The 17,109-nt window shown below is 40.6% G+C and overlaps 1 protein-coding gene across 1 annotated transcript in view; it reads left to right on the forward strand.

Annotated features, from left to right (window-relative positions):
* Positions 1 to 17,109, forward strand: part of aplp2 (amyloid beta (A4) precursor-like protein 2) — a 219,187-nt gene that overhangs the window by 58,202 nt on the left and 143,876 nt on the right. Inside the window, exons 2-3 of the mRNA XM_048615382.1 lie at positions 5,682 to 5,855; positions 6,089 to 6,218. Of these exons, the coding sequence (XP_048471339.1) occupies positions 5,682 to 5,855; positions 6,089 to 6,218 (304 nt within the window). The remainder of the gene's footprint in view (positions 1 to 5,681; positions 5,856 to 6,088; positions 6,219 to 17,109) is intronic.

Consider the following 17,109-nt stretch of genomic DNA (forward strand, 5'->3'; position numbering starts at 1 on the left):
GGTAGATGCTGAGAGATTGCACATGCTGAAAGAATGTAAATGTGGGGTATGGTCTCATGGTAAGGGGCTGATCATTTTTACTGATATAAGAAATTACTTGACTAAGGAATGTGAATCTTTGGAACACTGTCTCCCAGAGGATTGTGGAGTCTCCATTGTTGAAAGCATTTGGGAAAGACTGATTATTGGTTTTTCAGAGAATCAAAGATATGGGGAGCAGAAAGAAAAGTGAAGTTGAAGCTCAAAATGAACCATGACCATATTGGCATAGTGAGACAGATTTAATTGGCCATGTGGTCTAATCCTGCTCCTGCTTCTTGTGCTCTTATGCATTCACATTACATAGCTGTTTCATTACAATGTTGCTGTACTTTTCTGTGTAGTTCTCATGTTAAGCCAGCATAAACTGGGGAGCAGGAAGTCTTGGAAGGGAGTTTTAAGCCTCAGACTGGCATAATATCATGTTTATAAAGACTGTGTCATTACAACACAACAGTTAAAGTTGAGATAACAAGGTGTAGAGCTGGATGAACACAGCAGGCCAAGCAGCATCAGAGGAGCAGGAAAGCTCACGTTTCGGGCCAAGACCCTTCTTCAGAAAAAGTTATCTTGTTATCTCAGATTCTCCAGCATCTGCAGTGCCTACTATCAGTTAAAGTTGAGCAGTTCAGCCTGCATCTTGTGGCAAGGCAGAAATATCTCATGAATTTTGAATTGCTATAAGTTGGTGATTGATTTACTTTGTCTCACCATTAGCTTAACAATAGTTTCAGCTCATCCTTAACCTTCCTATGATTTTCATAAAGTTGCTGCATTTGCACATTAACAGCCCATTAAGTTAATAGCTGCATAGCTAACTATAGTAGCTAAAAGCGTGAGTGCCCTCCTAATGCTATGATAATTGATGCCTGCAAATCACCTTTTATGGCTCAAAGTGAATAGTTATAAATGTAGAGACTAATTGCTTCAAAGAGTGGATTGTTATAGATCTTAAAAATGTACTTGGCACAATGACAGAGCAACTGACTAAAGTGGTGATAGGGGAATGCTTTGAATCTAGTGATCATAATTCTACTTGTTTTAAATAGTTAAGGAAAAGGATAAGCTCTGCATAAAAGTTTAAGTTTTTAATTGGAGTAAGGCAAATTTTAATGGTGTGAGACAAGAACTTTGTCCATCTGACCACTCTATCTATATCTTACTGTAACCCTGTAATTCCTTCTGTCTTCCATGTTAATTTCCCAACTCTTGACTCTGATTAGTAGAAGTAATGGGCTGTTCGTCCAGATATCTGTCGCTTCTGTTATAAACCTGGTTTTGTCAATGTAGTGGGCAAAATAGTGCAGGAGGGTGTCTACCTAATTGGACATGCTGTGAGATCTTTAGTATTGAAAAGATGGTAAATAAAGGCAAAAATGAAGTGAGTTCTTATTGGGGACAGAAACATTAGCATTTATATTTAAAGTTCAGAGAACAGCTGTAACAAATAAAAACACAGTATCTTTTATTTACAAATTAATGAAAATTGCACATTTTAATTGTCTTACTAATACAGACTCTCAAGTTTGCTTTGCCCTGAGTTGTGATTCTGAGCTGAAAGTGCATCCTGCAATCTAACCATCAGCAGAATGTGCAACTTCCTAAGATGCGTTGTGACATTTTATCAAGATAGATTCCAAAGTTATTTGATAAGTCGAGGACAACTTTCAAAACTTTAATATTCCAGCGCTGATATTTATGTATGTTTTTAGACAATATCAGGGAAATATGCCTGATTTAATTACCTAAGACTTCCCTTGCATCACGTACAAATTGTAAACCTTCTAATTATTGTGTTCCCAATAAATTCCAACCACTTGGCATAAGGTAACTTATTGGGAATGAGTCTTGTGTCTACAGCCCTTTTTAAAATTAATTACAAGCAGTGAGCACTGTACAGCATTCATTGATTTTGCTTGCCAATTTCAAGTTTCCTTTCTATTTAAAGTGAGTGTCGAAGAACATTTTGGGATAGTGACTACCCAAGGGTCAAATGATGCACAAGGGCAAACCACACCAGTTAATATTGCAACATAGAGCTAGCCAGCAGGTAATAAGTAGCAGACCTGGAAGCTCGACCCTTCTATTAACTGTTACGTCTGCAATTTTTTTTTCAATTCTCACCATCATTCAAAATGACATCCTGCAAACTCTGTCACAGTGAATAGTGAACCTAGAGACCTGGCCTCCTCCTCGTGGATAGAAGCTGGTTCCTGGCTGGTACAAGGCTGTGTGGCTATCTCCCAGGCCATGATTCTATCTCTGGAGGAGCTTGAAAAGTGACAATGGGGAACCTGTTATTGAAGGAGCTGGAGCAGTGAGCATGGCAGAGACAAAATTTGAGATTGGAGGAGCAACTCTTGAAGAGTTCTGACTCTGCCAAACTTAGTGTTTCTTCAGTCAGCCTGTGCATTATCTTCCCACTTCTAGTGACACATGGGCTTCGTTTTCTCAGTTCCTTTTGGAGTACGGAGGAGCTTTGGTGTAAAGGTTATGTGTGTGACAGCGACTTCCCTAATTTTTCATTCCCATCTTTGATTTTTTGTTACAGGCTCTTTTTGGGATTTCCAGGTGAATTCCCTTGCTGATCTGGTATATTTTGAATGCTGGTGCCATAATCCATTTACTACAAGTCTATTGCATGTACAATTTTAATCAGTTGTTTTGCAGGTACACTGACATATAAATCTTTGTGGCAATGTACATTATTGAAAGTGGCCGCAAAAAGTATATGTCTAATTTTTGTGAGCTGTAAATGAGCAGTTTATTGTTTTGATCTTGACATAATGACAGTTACTGACTACAGCATTCAGAATCCATTTCTCTTATTGTGTATTTTTTTTAAATATCTGGCTCAGATACCCAAACTTGAGTCAAGTGACTGACATTAGTGTCATAGCTTTAGAGTATAACATCTTGAGTTCCTGCTACTAGAAACAGGAGACAGAATGATTTTTTGGCTTAATTTATGAAGTACCATGACTCTCTTTTTTTCATTTTCAAAGTCACTCTAAATGCAGATTGTGGTAGCCCCAGAGTCTCTGGTCTGCATGAGTCTTACTGGATTGCAATTTAGTACGAGTTAAATAATTACTAATTTGAACAGATGGGCAGCAGTTTTAGTCACTCTTTGGAAAGTTTACGGGCAGCAAAGGCAGGATGACTTCTGACAGTTGACAGAAATTGGTGAAACAAGGCTCTCAAAGGGGCTAAACTTTTTTTAACGCAGGATGTTAAAATAGTGAATTGTGCTGATAAAGAGGTAGGCAAACTATTTAACATCTACACTAAGCAGAGGTTGAAAGACTCAAGTGATTAAACCGAGGAATTTTGAACAAGGTTAAGAATGAGAAAAATGATGAGAGAGTTGGGACATGATATAGATTGCTAAACATGGCCTTTGAAACAGTAACTGGAGAACTGTTTAAATTCAGTTTTCATTACTTTTTGCAACTTCAGGCTTATTGACACTGACACACACATGCTGTGATTGAGATTTATTCACCATTAAGGTGATAGAACTGGGCGAGGCTCATTTGAAGCCCCGCGAAGCTGAAACAAAGCAACCACTGAGAAAGAAAAGCCCTTTTGATCCTGCATTGCCCAAGGGTTTGTCACTATTGAGGATTGGTTAATTCTGTTGATTCCAGAACCTCCCAAAATACAATTGAATTGTATTGGTTTTATTATCACATACTGAAATGAGTATGATTAAAAGTTTATACATCACCACTTGCAGCACTACCTTAAATATAACGGTTCCTAGGTACAGCTGCTTCAGTTACAAGATCTTAGAAAATAGAAAAGTAACAAGTCCAGCATTGTAGAAATAAAATTCAGAACAGCAGTCTTTCAGCCTAGACCATGCTGGCACCTAGCCTCCAGTCCATACTAGACCTTGGCTCCAGACAGTGCTGGGCTTCACTTTTCATGAGGCTGGGAGATTGCCCTGCTCTGGAATTGCCTCGAGACCACGCAGAGGCCATGCCAGGCCTAGAGACTGCCAAGTATGGTGGAAGGCCACCACAGGATTTCAGTGACGGGTTGGAGATCAACCCATTGAAAATGTTGAACTGTTTGAGATGTGTAAGGAACAGGTATGAAGAAATGCTGGAGTTGGGGACATGAGAAATGTCTCATGCTAACTTGGTGGAAGACCTGAGGTGGTTGAGAAGAGCAGCTGGTGAGAAAGAGGGTCTAGCCCTGAAACGTCAGCCTCTCTGCTCCTATGATGCTGCTTGGCCTGCTGTGTTCATCCAGCCCTGCACCTTGTTGTCTCTACATTGTGTTTGCTTCAAAAGTAATTACAATTTCGATCTAATGTCCCTGCAGTCAGAGATGCGCAGCAGACGCAATAAAACAGTTGGTATCAATTTCATATCTGTTAGCCTACAGTTCAGCTGTAATGAAGGCACTTCCAGTTATATTTAGACTGGAGAGCCCCACCTAGTTGGGCACAACATGGGTGGTGCTTGTTTACTAAGCATTCAACACAATATTTCCTGCCAAAGTGCAATTTTAAGCAGCTGCTGAGACATTTTTTTCAACACACTTAATTAAAATGAAATGTTTTCCACTGCAGACACACTAGACACTGCATTGAATTGATATGTAGTGGTTAAACGATTGGACAGGATAACTGACAATATAGAGTCAGAGAGGTCTACAGCATAGTTTAAAATGTAATGATTTCAGATCTGCAGTTTCAGCTACCTTTGGTAACTACCTCTATTCTTCAGTGTAAACTGGTGCCCTGCGCCACTGCTTTGAAATCTTGTGGTGTTCTGAAGGCAGATGATTTTGAAAGAATGTCTGGTGATTGCACATGCTGATTGTACAGGAATTTGTAGTACATTGTTAGTTAAGCAGTCATAAACTATAAATGCCATCTTATCATGTTGCAGTGGTAAACATCTTTCTTTGGTTCTGTGGTTGTTGCTTTGATAGGATGGAGATTATGCTTTTCATATTCTCAGGATGATCCAAAATGATAAACAGTGAAATATTTACTAATCGGAAACATAGAATACAATTCAGCAGATAAGTCGGCCTTTGTTATGTTATGGTGACAAGTACAGTGGAACCACACTTAACCATAAAGTGAAGTCAAGTTGGTATTGAATAAGAGATATCTGGAACTGCAGGTGCTGGAGAATCTGAGATAACAAGGTGTAGAGCTGGATGAACACAGCAGGCCGAGGAGCGCAAAGGCTGACGTTTCAGGCCTAGACCCTTCCTCAGAAAGAAGGGTCTGAAGAAGGGTCTCGGCCCGAAACGTCAGCCTTCCTGCTCCTCTGATGCTGCTTGGCCTGCTTTGTTCATCGAGCTCTACATCTTGTTATCTCTTGTATTGAAATAAGTTTGGTTGGTCATGAGATGACATTTTGGTAAAAGACAAAATTGAAAAAAGCCTGATGGAGATATATAGGTGTTTGATATTTATTTAACGGTAATCCTGTGTTTTGAAGCCTGAGATGGAATGCTGTGGTGAAAACTCCAAGCCTGGTTTATAGTTTGCTGTTGTGATCCACCTTCTGTTGGAATAACTCCTTCTAATGCTTGTGGTAGGTTGGAAAAGGGAAGGAAGTTCCTGAATGAAAAATCACTAGTGAGATGATTGATTGCTTCCTTTTATGTTTCAGGCATTGGCAGCCAATACTGGAGCTGGATTTGCAGTGGCAGAACCACAGATTGCTATGTTTTGTGGGAAGCTGAATATGCATGTCAACATTCATACTGGAAAATGGGAACCTGACCCTTCAGGAACCAAAAGCTGTCTAGAAACGAAGGAAGAGTTTCTGCAGTACTGTCGAGAGGTGAGCCTGGGTATGAGATGTTGTCAGAAATTAATTCACTTTTTACAGAGGCACAACCTGACTGAAAGCATCAGTCACTGTAGCTTTAAGACAGTTTCGACATTGGACGTCTACGTGGACCACTGACTCCCTTGTCTCATTTGATGTGCCTCTGATTGAACTGCATGTGAGTTGTCTTTTCCAAGAATATCATCAAAATGTTAATACTTTTCACATTGTTTACTTTTTGTTAGGTTTATTCCGAGCTTCAAATTACTAATGTGGTGGAAGCGAATAAACCAGTCAGCATTGATAACTGGTGTAAAATGGGAAAGAAACGGTGTCGAGGTCATACTCATATCGTGATTCCTGTTAAATGTCTGGGTAAGTACGGTGCCATTTTGAACCAAAACACAGCATTATGGAGAGTCGCAGCCCTGAAACTGTGCTTTCCCTATTCACGCATTCTTAAAAGTGAATCTGCGAAAGTTGCTACAATGAAGGAATTTACTACTTTTATGCCAGTTTAGTAGTCCTTAATATACATTGTAATACATATATAATGCTTAACAGTTGCTTGATAGGACAAAACTAAATGCTGCATAAAAGAAACCTGCTGTTTTAGCTGTTCATCTTGCATTCATTAGAACAAAAAATGCAGACATACCAAATCTCGAAGAGAACAATGATTTATACTGCTTAAGAAGAGGGTACCAGTTTGTTAGGAAATCGAATCAGATTGGTTTATTGGTTTGATGTAGGGGACTGTTGGGATTACTTTGTGAAATAAGAAATTAATTAAATCAGGGGCCTAATTCTGTCTACAACCCCTATTTTAATCCATGCTTGGAATGTGGGTGTCGTTTGCTATGTTTACCCATCCTAATTGTCTTAATTGAAAATGTAGTAATACGACATGATAGTGAACCTCTGTGCTGTGTGATGAAGGTATATCAACTGTACTGTGTAGGAAGGATTTCCAGGGTTTTGACTTTGTCACAATAAAGGAACAGTGATGAAATTTCCAAGTGAAGATTTTTCTAATTTGGAGGGGAACTTGGAGGTGTCAGTGTTCTGATAGGCCTGCTTCCTTGTCTATCTAGAGATTGTGGGTTTGGAGGGTGCTGTCAAAGAAGTCTTTGCAAGTTGTTGTTGTGAATTTTGTGACTGATATGCACTGCAGGTGCGAGAAGGAATGTGCGTTCATGGGGTTGCAAGTCAAGTGGACTACTTGAATGTGCATGGTGTTGAGATGTTTGAGTCATGTTGAAGTCACACTCTTCCAGACATCGGAAGTGTTTTCCATCACACCCTTAGTCTGTGCCTCGTAGATGATAGAAATGCTTTGAGTCCTATAAGTATGGAAACAGACACTTCAGTCCAATTTGTCCACACAGACCAGAAATCCCAATCTGACCCAGGCTCATTTGCCAGTATTTGGCCCATATCCATCTGAATCCTTCCTATTCATATACCCATCCAGATGCCTTTTGAATGTTCTAATTGTACAGGCCTCCACCAGTTGCTCTGGTGGCTCATTACATGCATGCACCACCCTTTGTGAAAAAGTTACCCCTCAGGTTCCTTGTAAATTTTTCCCCTCACACCTTAAACTTTTTCGCTCTAGTTTTGGACTCCCTGACCCAAGGGAAAAGACCTTAGCTATTTACCCTATCCATGCCCCTCATGATTTTATAAATCTGAGTTCACTCCTCAGTCTCCAGTGCTCCAAAAAAGAACCCCAGCCTGTTCAGCTATGTTGACTGTCAAGTAAATAAGGCAAGGCTGGATGGTCTTCACTTTTAAAGGTAGGAGTGTAATAGGTAAGACTGAGTTCATGGTGTGGATTGACACATGGAAGTATGATATTGTTGCAATCACAGAAATGTAGTTAAAGGAAGGGCTGGACTGGCAACTTAACATTCTATGCTATAGGATCTTTGAGAGACAGAGGAGGGTGTAAAAAGAGTGGTGGTGCACTTCTACTAATTAAGAAGTCGTTACTGCAATAAATAGAATGATATCTTGGAAAGGTCCTCAAACGAGGCTTTGTGTGTAGAACTGAGGAATGTTAAGGGTGCACTTACTTTACTGGGAGTATATTATAGGCCCCCACAGAGTCAGTGGGAAATAGAGGAGCAAATACATAGACGGTTCACAGAGATATGGAAGGATAATAAATGGGTAATTATACTAGGGGATTTCAACTTTACGAACATGAATTGGGATAGTCACACTGTTAAGGGATTAGAGGGGGTGGATTTTTTGAAATGTATCCAAGGGAGTTTTCTGTATCAATATGTAGAAAACCGAACAAGGGATGATGCAGTGCTGGCTCTGGTTTTGGGGGGAAAAAAAGCCAGAAGTGTTCAACGTGGCTGTGGGGGATCATTTTAGTAATAGCGACTGCACAGTTCAAATTTGTCTGGACAAGGAAAAAGATGGTCTGCAAAAGATGGCTTTGGATTGGGGGGAAGACAGATTTTATTAAAATAAAGCAGGATCTGGCCACAGTAGACTGTGAACAGCTGCTTGCATGTGAATCTGCAGTGGAGCAATGGGGGGGGCATTCAAAAAGGAGCTGGGGAGAGAACAGGTCAAACACATATCCTTTAGAGGGAAATATAGGAGCAATAAGTTCAGAGATCCCTGGATGTCTAGGACAATTCAGGACCAGATGAGGAAGAAGAAGTGGGGCTTTTAGAAAGTCCAAAGGGAGCAATTCAGCTGCAGCTCCTCAAGGAGTACAAGTAGTGCAGAAGGGAACTTAAGCAATTAGAAGAGCAAAAAGGGGGCATGAGAAAGGACTGAGAATTCTTCCTAATCCTGTTCATAAGATATTTTGTAAATACATTAAAGGGAAAAGTTTAACCGGGGAAAGAGTAGGGTCCATTAGGGACCAAGGGGGCAATCTGTGGATGAAGCCACTGGATATTGGAAGGGTGTTGAATAAATACTTTTCTTCGGCTTTCACTTTAGAAAAGGAGAACATAGGTATGGAATTCAGGAAAAGGGACTGTGAGGAACTTGCACAGTTTGACATAGTGGGGAGGTATTGGACCCTCTGTCAGGCTTAAAAACAGACAAGTCCCCTGACCTGGATGGACTGCATCCCAGGCTGCAGTGGGAGGCAAGGCAGGAAATTGCAGAGGCTCTGACACACATTTTTATTTCCCCTCTGGCCTCGAAGGAAGTGTCAGAGGACTGGAGGACGGCTGATGTGGTTCCACTTTTTAACAGGGGTGGTAGAGTTGAACCAGGAAATTACAGGCCAGTGAGTCTCGTCAGCGGTAGGGAAACTATTAGAGAAAATTCTGAAGGAGTAAATTAATACCTACTTGGAAATTAGGGATAGTCAGCATTGCTTTGTCAGAGGGAGATCCTGCGTAATGAATTTGTTCGAATTTGTTGAAAATGTGGCAAGTGTGTGGATGAGGGAAGTTTGGTTGATGTAATTTAAATAAATTTTAGCAAAGCTTTTGACAAAGCTTTTCCCACATGGGAAACTGATTCAGAAGGTTAAAGCACATGGAATTGAGGGAAACTTGGTGAGATGGATCTGAAACTGGCTTAGTAGTAGGAGACAAAGGGCAGTGGTAGAAGTTTGTTTGAGTGACTGGAGGCTGGTGTCCAGTGGTGAAACACAAGATTCAGTACTGGGACCCATATTGTTTGTTATGTACATAAATGACACCTATGAAAATGTGGGGGATACTGTTAAGCAAATATGCAGATGACACTAAGATTGGTAGAGTGGTTAATAGCGAAGAATATGGTTGAAGGTGCCAGGATGATATAAATGGGTTGGTCAGATGGGCAGACCAATGGCAAATGGTATTTAACCCTGATAAATGTGAGGTGATGCACTTTGGAAGAAGAAAGAAGATGAGGGAGTATTTAATGAACGCAGGACACTGGGTAGCTTCGAGGAACAAAGGGATCTTGGGGTAATTATTCATGATCCCTGAAGTCAGTAGATCACGTGAATAGGATAATTAAGATGGCATATGGAACACTTACTTTCATCAGTCATGGCGTACAGTATAAGAGCAAGGAGGTAATGTTGGAGTTGTACAGAGCGTTGGTCGGACCACAGCTGGAGTACTGTGTGCACTTCTGGTCACCTCACTACAGGAAGGATCTGATCACATTCGAGGGGGTACAGAGGAGGTTTGCCAGAAATTGAGCTGTAAGGAGAGACTAGATAGACTTGAGTTGTTTACTTTAGAGCAGAAAAGACTGTGAGGGGGACATGATTGAAGTATATAAGATTGAGGGATATGGACAGGCTAAATAGAGAGCAGCTGTTCGCCTTGTTTGAGGGGTCAATATCAAGGGGCATAGTTTTAGGATAAGGGGCGGGACATAGTGATTTGGGGGGAAAAACAACTTTTCGCTCAGCAGCTGGTGGGAATCTGGAAAACACTGCCTGGGAAGACATGTGGACTAAGGTGATACTGGATGTAGAACATAGAACAGTATTGCACAGGAGCACGCCCTTCAGGCCACCAAGTCTGTATTGACCATGTTGGTATTTGTATCATGTACTTGTATCAGATTGCCCCTCAGCCTCTGATGCTCGAGAGAACACAATCAAGTTTGTGCACTCTCTCCTTATAGTTAATACACTCCAATCCATGCAACATCATGGTAAACCTCTTTTGCATACTGTCCAAAACCTCCACATCCTTCCTATAGCGTGGTGACCAGAACTGCACATGATACTCCAAATGTGGCCTAATTAAAGTCTTGTGTTGCTGCAAATGAATTGCCAACTTTTATACTCGCTGCTTGCCTTTATTGGTCGGGGCATATCCTACACCTTCTTTACCACCTTATCCACCTGTGTTGCCACTTTCAAGGAGCTATGGACTTGCATTCCAGTTTCCCTCTGTATATCAATACTGCTAAGGATCCTGCCATTTACTGTACACTTTCTTCTTACATTTGACCTCCCAAGATGCATTACCTCACAGTTGTTTGCATTAAACCGCATCTACTATTTCTCTGCCCAATTTTCCAACTGGTCTATATCCTGCTGTATCCTTCAACAACCTTCCTCCAATTTTCACAGTTGCAAAAATCAGACTGTTTGTTTACATTTTCACCCAAATCATATGTATATTACAAACAGCAGAGGTCCCAACACTGGTCCTTGCAGAGCACCACTGGTCTCAGACCTCCAGTCAGGAGAAACACCCTTCCACAAGTACTCTCTGTCTTCTATGACTAAGTCAACTTAGTATTCAACTTGCCAACTCATTATGGTTTAAATGAGTATTAATCTTCTATACCAGCCTACATGAGGGACTATTTCAAATGTTTTAGTAAAGTCCACGTTGACAACATCCACTGCCCTACCCTCATCAATCATCGTCATCACTTTCTCATAAAACACAGTCAAATTTGAGAGACAAGACCTTCTCCACATAAAGTCAAACTGACTATCCCTAATATGCCCAAATTTTCTCCAAAAGCAAGTTAATCTTGTCTCTAAGAATCTTTCCAATAATTTCTCTACCACTAATATAAGGCTCACCAGCCTCTAATTTTCTGGATTATCCTTGTTGCTCTTCTTAAACAAAGGAACAACATCAGCCTTCTGAGACCTAAAGAGGATTCAAGTTTCTGTCAAAGCCTCAACATTCTCCACCCTTGCCTCTGTCAGCATTTTGGGATAGATCCCTTCCGACCATGGGGACTTAGCTGCGTTAATGTTTTTCAAGAGACCCAACATCATCTCCTTAATATCAACATGCCTCAGAATATCAACATACCCCTCCCTAATCTTATTATCATTCGTGTCCTTTTCTTTGGGGAAGACTGATGCAAAGTTCTTATTAAGGACCTCACTCACTTCCTCTGGTTCCACGCAAACATTTCCTCCTTTATTCCTGCTGAACAAGAACAAGCCAGCTTGGCGAGCAAGTCAACAACCTCATCCACAACCCGAGCTACAGATCTTTGCCAAAACTTTGATTTCCTCCTTTATCCTTGTGATTGGAAAGAGAAGGTCTCTACGACTGGTGGGTCAATTTAATTGACTGCAAAGTTCCAGCTTCTCTCTTGTTGCCTCTCCCTGTTGTACTTGTTAACAGGGTATTCAGTTGATTTAACTTTTGGGGACACTTTTACTGTCTCAACCTTGTTTGGCATCTTCAACTGGCTTTGCCCATGGTTTATCAGTATTTTAACTGGGCTGGGAAAGTGGGTTTGAATTGTGCAGTCCCTTTTCATATAGACCCTTGCCTTGGTCCATGATATGTATGCTGGCTTTGCTCAAACAAATTGTAAACCAATGACTGATCACTCGTTTAATATCTGTCCGGCTTCTTCTGCAGGGTTTCACTACACAGTGCTTCTAGATTCAGCTTCTGAATACCTAAATGGATTTGCTTGGATTGCTTTAGCGGTCATCTGTTATCCCAGTTATCCATCTGAAAATCAGTTTTTTTTTTTTTTTTTTTTGGTTAGCCAGGTGCCAAAAAATATTTTATTTAGTGTTTCTCTTTTCTAATTTAGAATGAATTCTTTGAAAAGCAGACCACTGCTGATGGAGTTACCTCAGTCCTGAATGGACCTGGTTCTCCAACCAAGTGCTTTGAGTCAGAGATTTTGACTTTGTTGCAGTTGTTACCCCCAGTGGCGGTGCCTTACCTGGTTACTGCAAACACAATTGATTACTGCCTTCCTAATTTTCCCTGCAGTTTGTAAACTTATGAATGGCAGTAGAAGGATCTGCTTGCAATTGAGGTTTCCTCATCGCTTCTTTGAATGGCCATGTGTTAAAGCTCAAGTCTTGTTTCTAAACAATAATTCAGCTGTTTCGGAACAAGTGGTTGGTCATACGTTGGTCAGCTTCAAATTTTGAGGCTGCTGGTTTGGTTGTTCTAGCACTTGTTGCTTATTCTGACTAATATGTTTTCCACCCGTTTGTTTAAGTGTTTGACGTCCAGCTTTTTATGCCTCTAGGAAAAAGACATAAGGAGTAGAAGTCGGCCATTTTTTTGACTTGCTTTACTTTTTGTGACCTATCTGTCTTGAATAAATCCCTTAACTTCCTTTCATTCCCAGCAACATCCTTGTAAATCTTTTCACAACCCTCTCTAATAATATCCTTTCAATAGCGGGGTGACCAGACCTGTACATCATACTCCAGACAACGCCTCACTAACATCCTGTACATGTGTAGTTCAAGGAGGTTATAGAGACAGGGAGGAGCAAGGCTATGGAGAAGTTCAAAATTAACAATGAGAACTTCTAAAATCCTAAAGAACTGCGGATGCTGTAAATCAGAAACAAAAACAGAAGTTGCTGGAAAAGCTCAGCAGGTCTGGCAGCATCTGTGAGGAGAAATCACAGTTAACGTTTGGGGTCTGGTGACCCTTCCTCAGAACTGATGGTGTCTAGGAAATGTCGGTTTTTACACAGAAGATAGGGTGGGGGAAGGGGTAAGGAATAAACGATAGGTGGGCAGCCAATTTGCAGGGAAGCTAATTTTCTCACAGTAAGCTTCCACAAACACCAGTGTTAAGATGTTGAGCCAAGCAATCCCCGCAATGTATTACTGTATGCTAGTCAGCACACTTCATACATTTAGTGGAAAGGGGTACAAGGATCCACTTATCCTGCTTCACAAAAATGGCTGTTTAGCTTCTTAGCACCAAACTTGCAGATGTCTGGCAAATTCAAACCCCCTGTTTTACTGAGGAAGAAAAGTACTCAGAGTCTCAAGTGAATCCATTGGGAGTTACACAGGTATGTTTCTCAGGGGAAAAGGGGATATACCAGCATGAGGTCAAACTAACTGATTTAGCTAAAGAAACAGAGCCTGCAGATAATGTGGATTTTTATTGACAATATTTAATTTATTTCCAAAGAACAAAGAAAATTACAGCACAGGAACAGGCCCTTTGGCCCTTCAAGCCTGCGCCGATCCAGATCCTCTATCTAAACCTGTCGCCTATTTTCCAAGTATCTGTATCCCTCTGCTCCCTGCCCATTCATGTATCTGTCTAGATACATCTTAAATGACGCTATCGTGCCCACCTCTACCACCTCCGCTGGCAACGTGTTCCAGGCACACACCACCCTCTGTCTAAAGAACTTTCCGTGCACATCTCCCTTAAACTTTTCCCCCCTCACCTTGAAATCGTGACCCCAAGTAATTGAGTGCCCCACTCGGGGGGTGGGAGGGGGGAAGAGAAAGCTTCTTGCTATCCACCCGGTCTGTACCTCTCATGATTTTGTAGACCTCAATCAGGTCCCCCCTCAACCTCCATCTTTGTAATGTAAATAATCCTAATCTACTCCAACCGCTCTTCATAGCTAGCGCCCTCCATACCAGGCAACATCCTGGTGAACCTCCTCTGCACCCTCTCCAAAGCATCCACATCCTTTTGGTAATGTGGCGACCAGAACTGTACGCAGTATTCCAAATGTGGTCGAACCAAAGTCCTATACAACTGTAACGTGACCTGCCAACTCTTGTACTTAATACCCCGTCCGATGAATGAAAGCATGCCGTATTGCGCCTTGACCACTGTATTGGCCTGCGTTGCCACCTTCAGGGTATAATGGACCTGAACACCCAGATCTCTCTGTGCATCAATTTTCCCCAGGGCTTTTCCATTTACCGTATAGTTTGCTCTTGAATTGGATCTTCCAAAATGCATCACCTCGCATTTGCCTGGATTGAACTCCATCTGCCATTTCTCCACCCAACTCTCCAATCTGTCTATATTCTGCTGCATTCTCCGACAGTCCCCTTCACTGTCTGCTACTCCACCAATCTTAGTGTCATCTGCAAACTTGCTAATCAGACTATCTATATCTTCCTCCAGATCAGATCATTTATGTATATCCCAAACAACAGTGGTCCCAACACAGATCCCTGTGGAACACCACTGGTCATAGTTTTCCTTTGAGAAACTCCCTTCCATTACAACCCTCTGTCTCCTGTTGCCCAGCCAGTTCTCTCTCCATCTAGCTAGTACACCCTGGACCCCATGAGACTTCACTTTCTCCATCAGCCTACCATGGGGAACCTTATCATACGCCTTACTGAAGTCCATGTATATGTGCTCGCATTTAACTGTTGACATACCACAGAGCTATATTTTTTGCTTCCTTGGAATCTGAGTTTGTGCAAATGTGCCTGTGACTGGAATATTTACTTGTACATTATGATTTTTTAAAGTTTGCACCCTGATAGTTTTGTTTCAAAAACCAATCCCCAACATATTTAACTTGAGAACACTTAACTAACTTAATTCCTACAAACTACACACAACCAAGTAAATGCTGAATTAACAATACAGCACTCTATTTTTAAATTCAAAAACCTGTTTCAGACAAATGAGTAATGGGAAAAGAGGGAAAAAAAAGCAAACCCTCATCTTATCATAACTACATGAATAATGTTGATGTGGAAGTTTTAATTGAAACATGGGAAACTCCTGACACAGGATACAATTATAAGCACAGATATTCTGTACATTTCTTATTCATGGACTCCATTAGCCTAGTAACATTAAATTCAGCAGGACCTGGTAAATTGATTGCTATTGTTGCATGTCCTTAGATGTATTGGTATCTTGCACAGCAACAATTTGACTGAAAAACTTGCTCCTTCCCCAGTATCTGCTTCCTTTTACTATTTAAAGGTAATGATGTGGACGTACTGGTGTTGAACTGGGGTGGATAAAGTCAGAAGTCACACAAAAGCAGGTTATAGTCCAACAGGTTTATTTGAAATCACAAGCTTTCGGAGCATAGCCCCTTCATCAAGTGAAGTGGTCGAAGGGGCTATGCTCTGAAAGTTTGTGATTTCAAATAAATATGTGGGATTGTAACCTGGTGTCATGTGACTTCTGACTTTATTTAAAGATAAAGCTTCATAAAAAGCAAGCATCCAAATGTTGGGTTCCGAAGATGCGAGATTCTTTACTGGTCATCTGTGAAGGACGGTCTGGTAATTTGTATATAGGCAAAGCTAAACAGAAGGTAGAATATTGACAACATGAAATAATCTGCAGTCAGGTTGAACTACTACTTCTGTGGTAGTGTAATCTTGAATCAGCACTGCATCTTGGCCCCAAAAAAAGTTTTCTGATATGTCACATCTATCAATATGCAATTTACACTTTACAATTAAAATGTAGATAAAGTATTCAACTACCAAAAGGGAATAAGGAATTTTTTTACCTCAGGAACAATTAGGGATAGGCAATAAATGCTGGCCTTGTAAGCAGCACCCACATCTTTGAATGAAAGAAGAAACAATCCAATTCATTTCCTCTAAAGCTGTCTATACCAAGATGCATAGCTGAACGAAAGATGCCGTTTTGTCTTCAGGGATGATGACTGACCTGGTTTGTGTTTCCTGTAATACTAGTAACTTTTATCATTTCAGTTTGGTAGTGCCTTTTTTTTTTGAAAGAATACCTATCTTTAACATAATTTACTGGGGAAACATTATATAATTTACCTCTTATGTAATTTACCTTGCCTGCCAGAAGTGCATTCTGATAAAAGTGCTCTCGTGTTCCTTCAACACTTGGCAAATATCTTAACTAATAATATCAAAAGCATTCTCTATAAGACTATTTAATCATGTCAGACACTACTACACTGCAGGATTTGCTCACATTCTATAGTTTTGATATTGCAAGTGACGAAACAAAAGAAGGTACTGTGTTTGAACATGCACAAGCAATTCCTGCAGGAGCAATCTCAAGGTCTCAGCCTTTTTCTGCAAGTAAGCTCTTCCTATAATTTAATGTTCTCATAGTTCTACTATCTTGGCATCTTTTCAGTTCTAGGCAGTATTTCTAATTTTTCCTCTTGTACTTTTGTATAGGGAAGATCTGATGAAGTTATCCTAAGTAACCAAAATAAAGAAGAATTTTAAGTCCATATCGTTGTTTTTAAATGATCTTGCAAGCTAAAAATAAAGCAAGAGGATGGACTGAGTGAATTTAATACAAGACTTCTAAAAATGAAAATAATGAAATGCAAGACAGCCAAATCTTCAGAATCTGGTTATTTCCACTATTTGAGACTTAAGATAAAGGTGAAAAATGTAGAAAGGTTCAGTGTAGTTGTTATTAGCAAGATAAACTGTCAGGCTATGTATTAAGAAGCTGCCCATGTTGTGCCTGCCAAAGGGTCGTCATTTTTGATTATTTTGTGTTTCTCCCTAGTTTAAAAATAGAATGGAGGTGTACCCCCGCAAGTGAACTAATTTGAACGAAAACAGAAGTTGCTGGAAAAA

This window comes from Rhincodon typus, chromosome 32, assembly GCF_021869965.1.
Source record: "Rhincodon typus isolate 14 chromosome 32, sRhiTyp1.1, whole genome shotgun sequence".
Lineage (NCBI taxonomy): Eukaryota > Metazoa > Chordata > Chondrichthyes > Orectolobiformes > Rhincodontidae > Rhincodon > Rhincodon typus.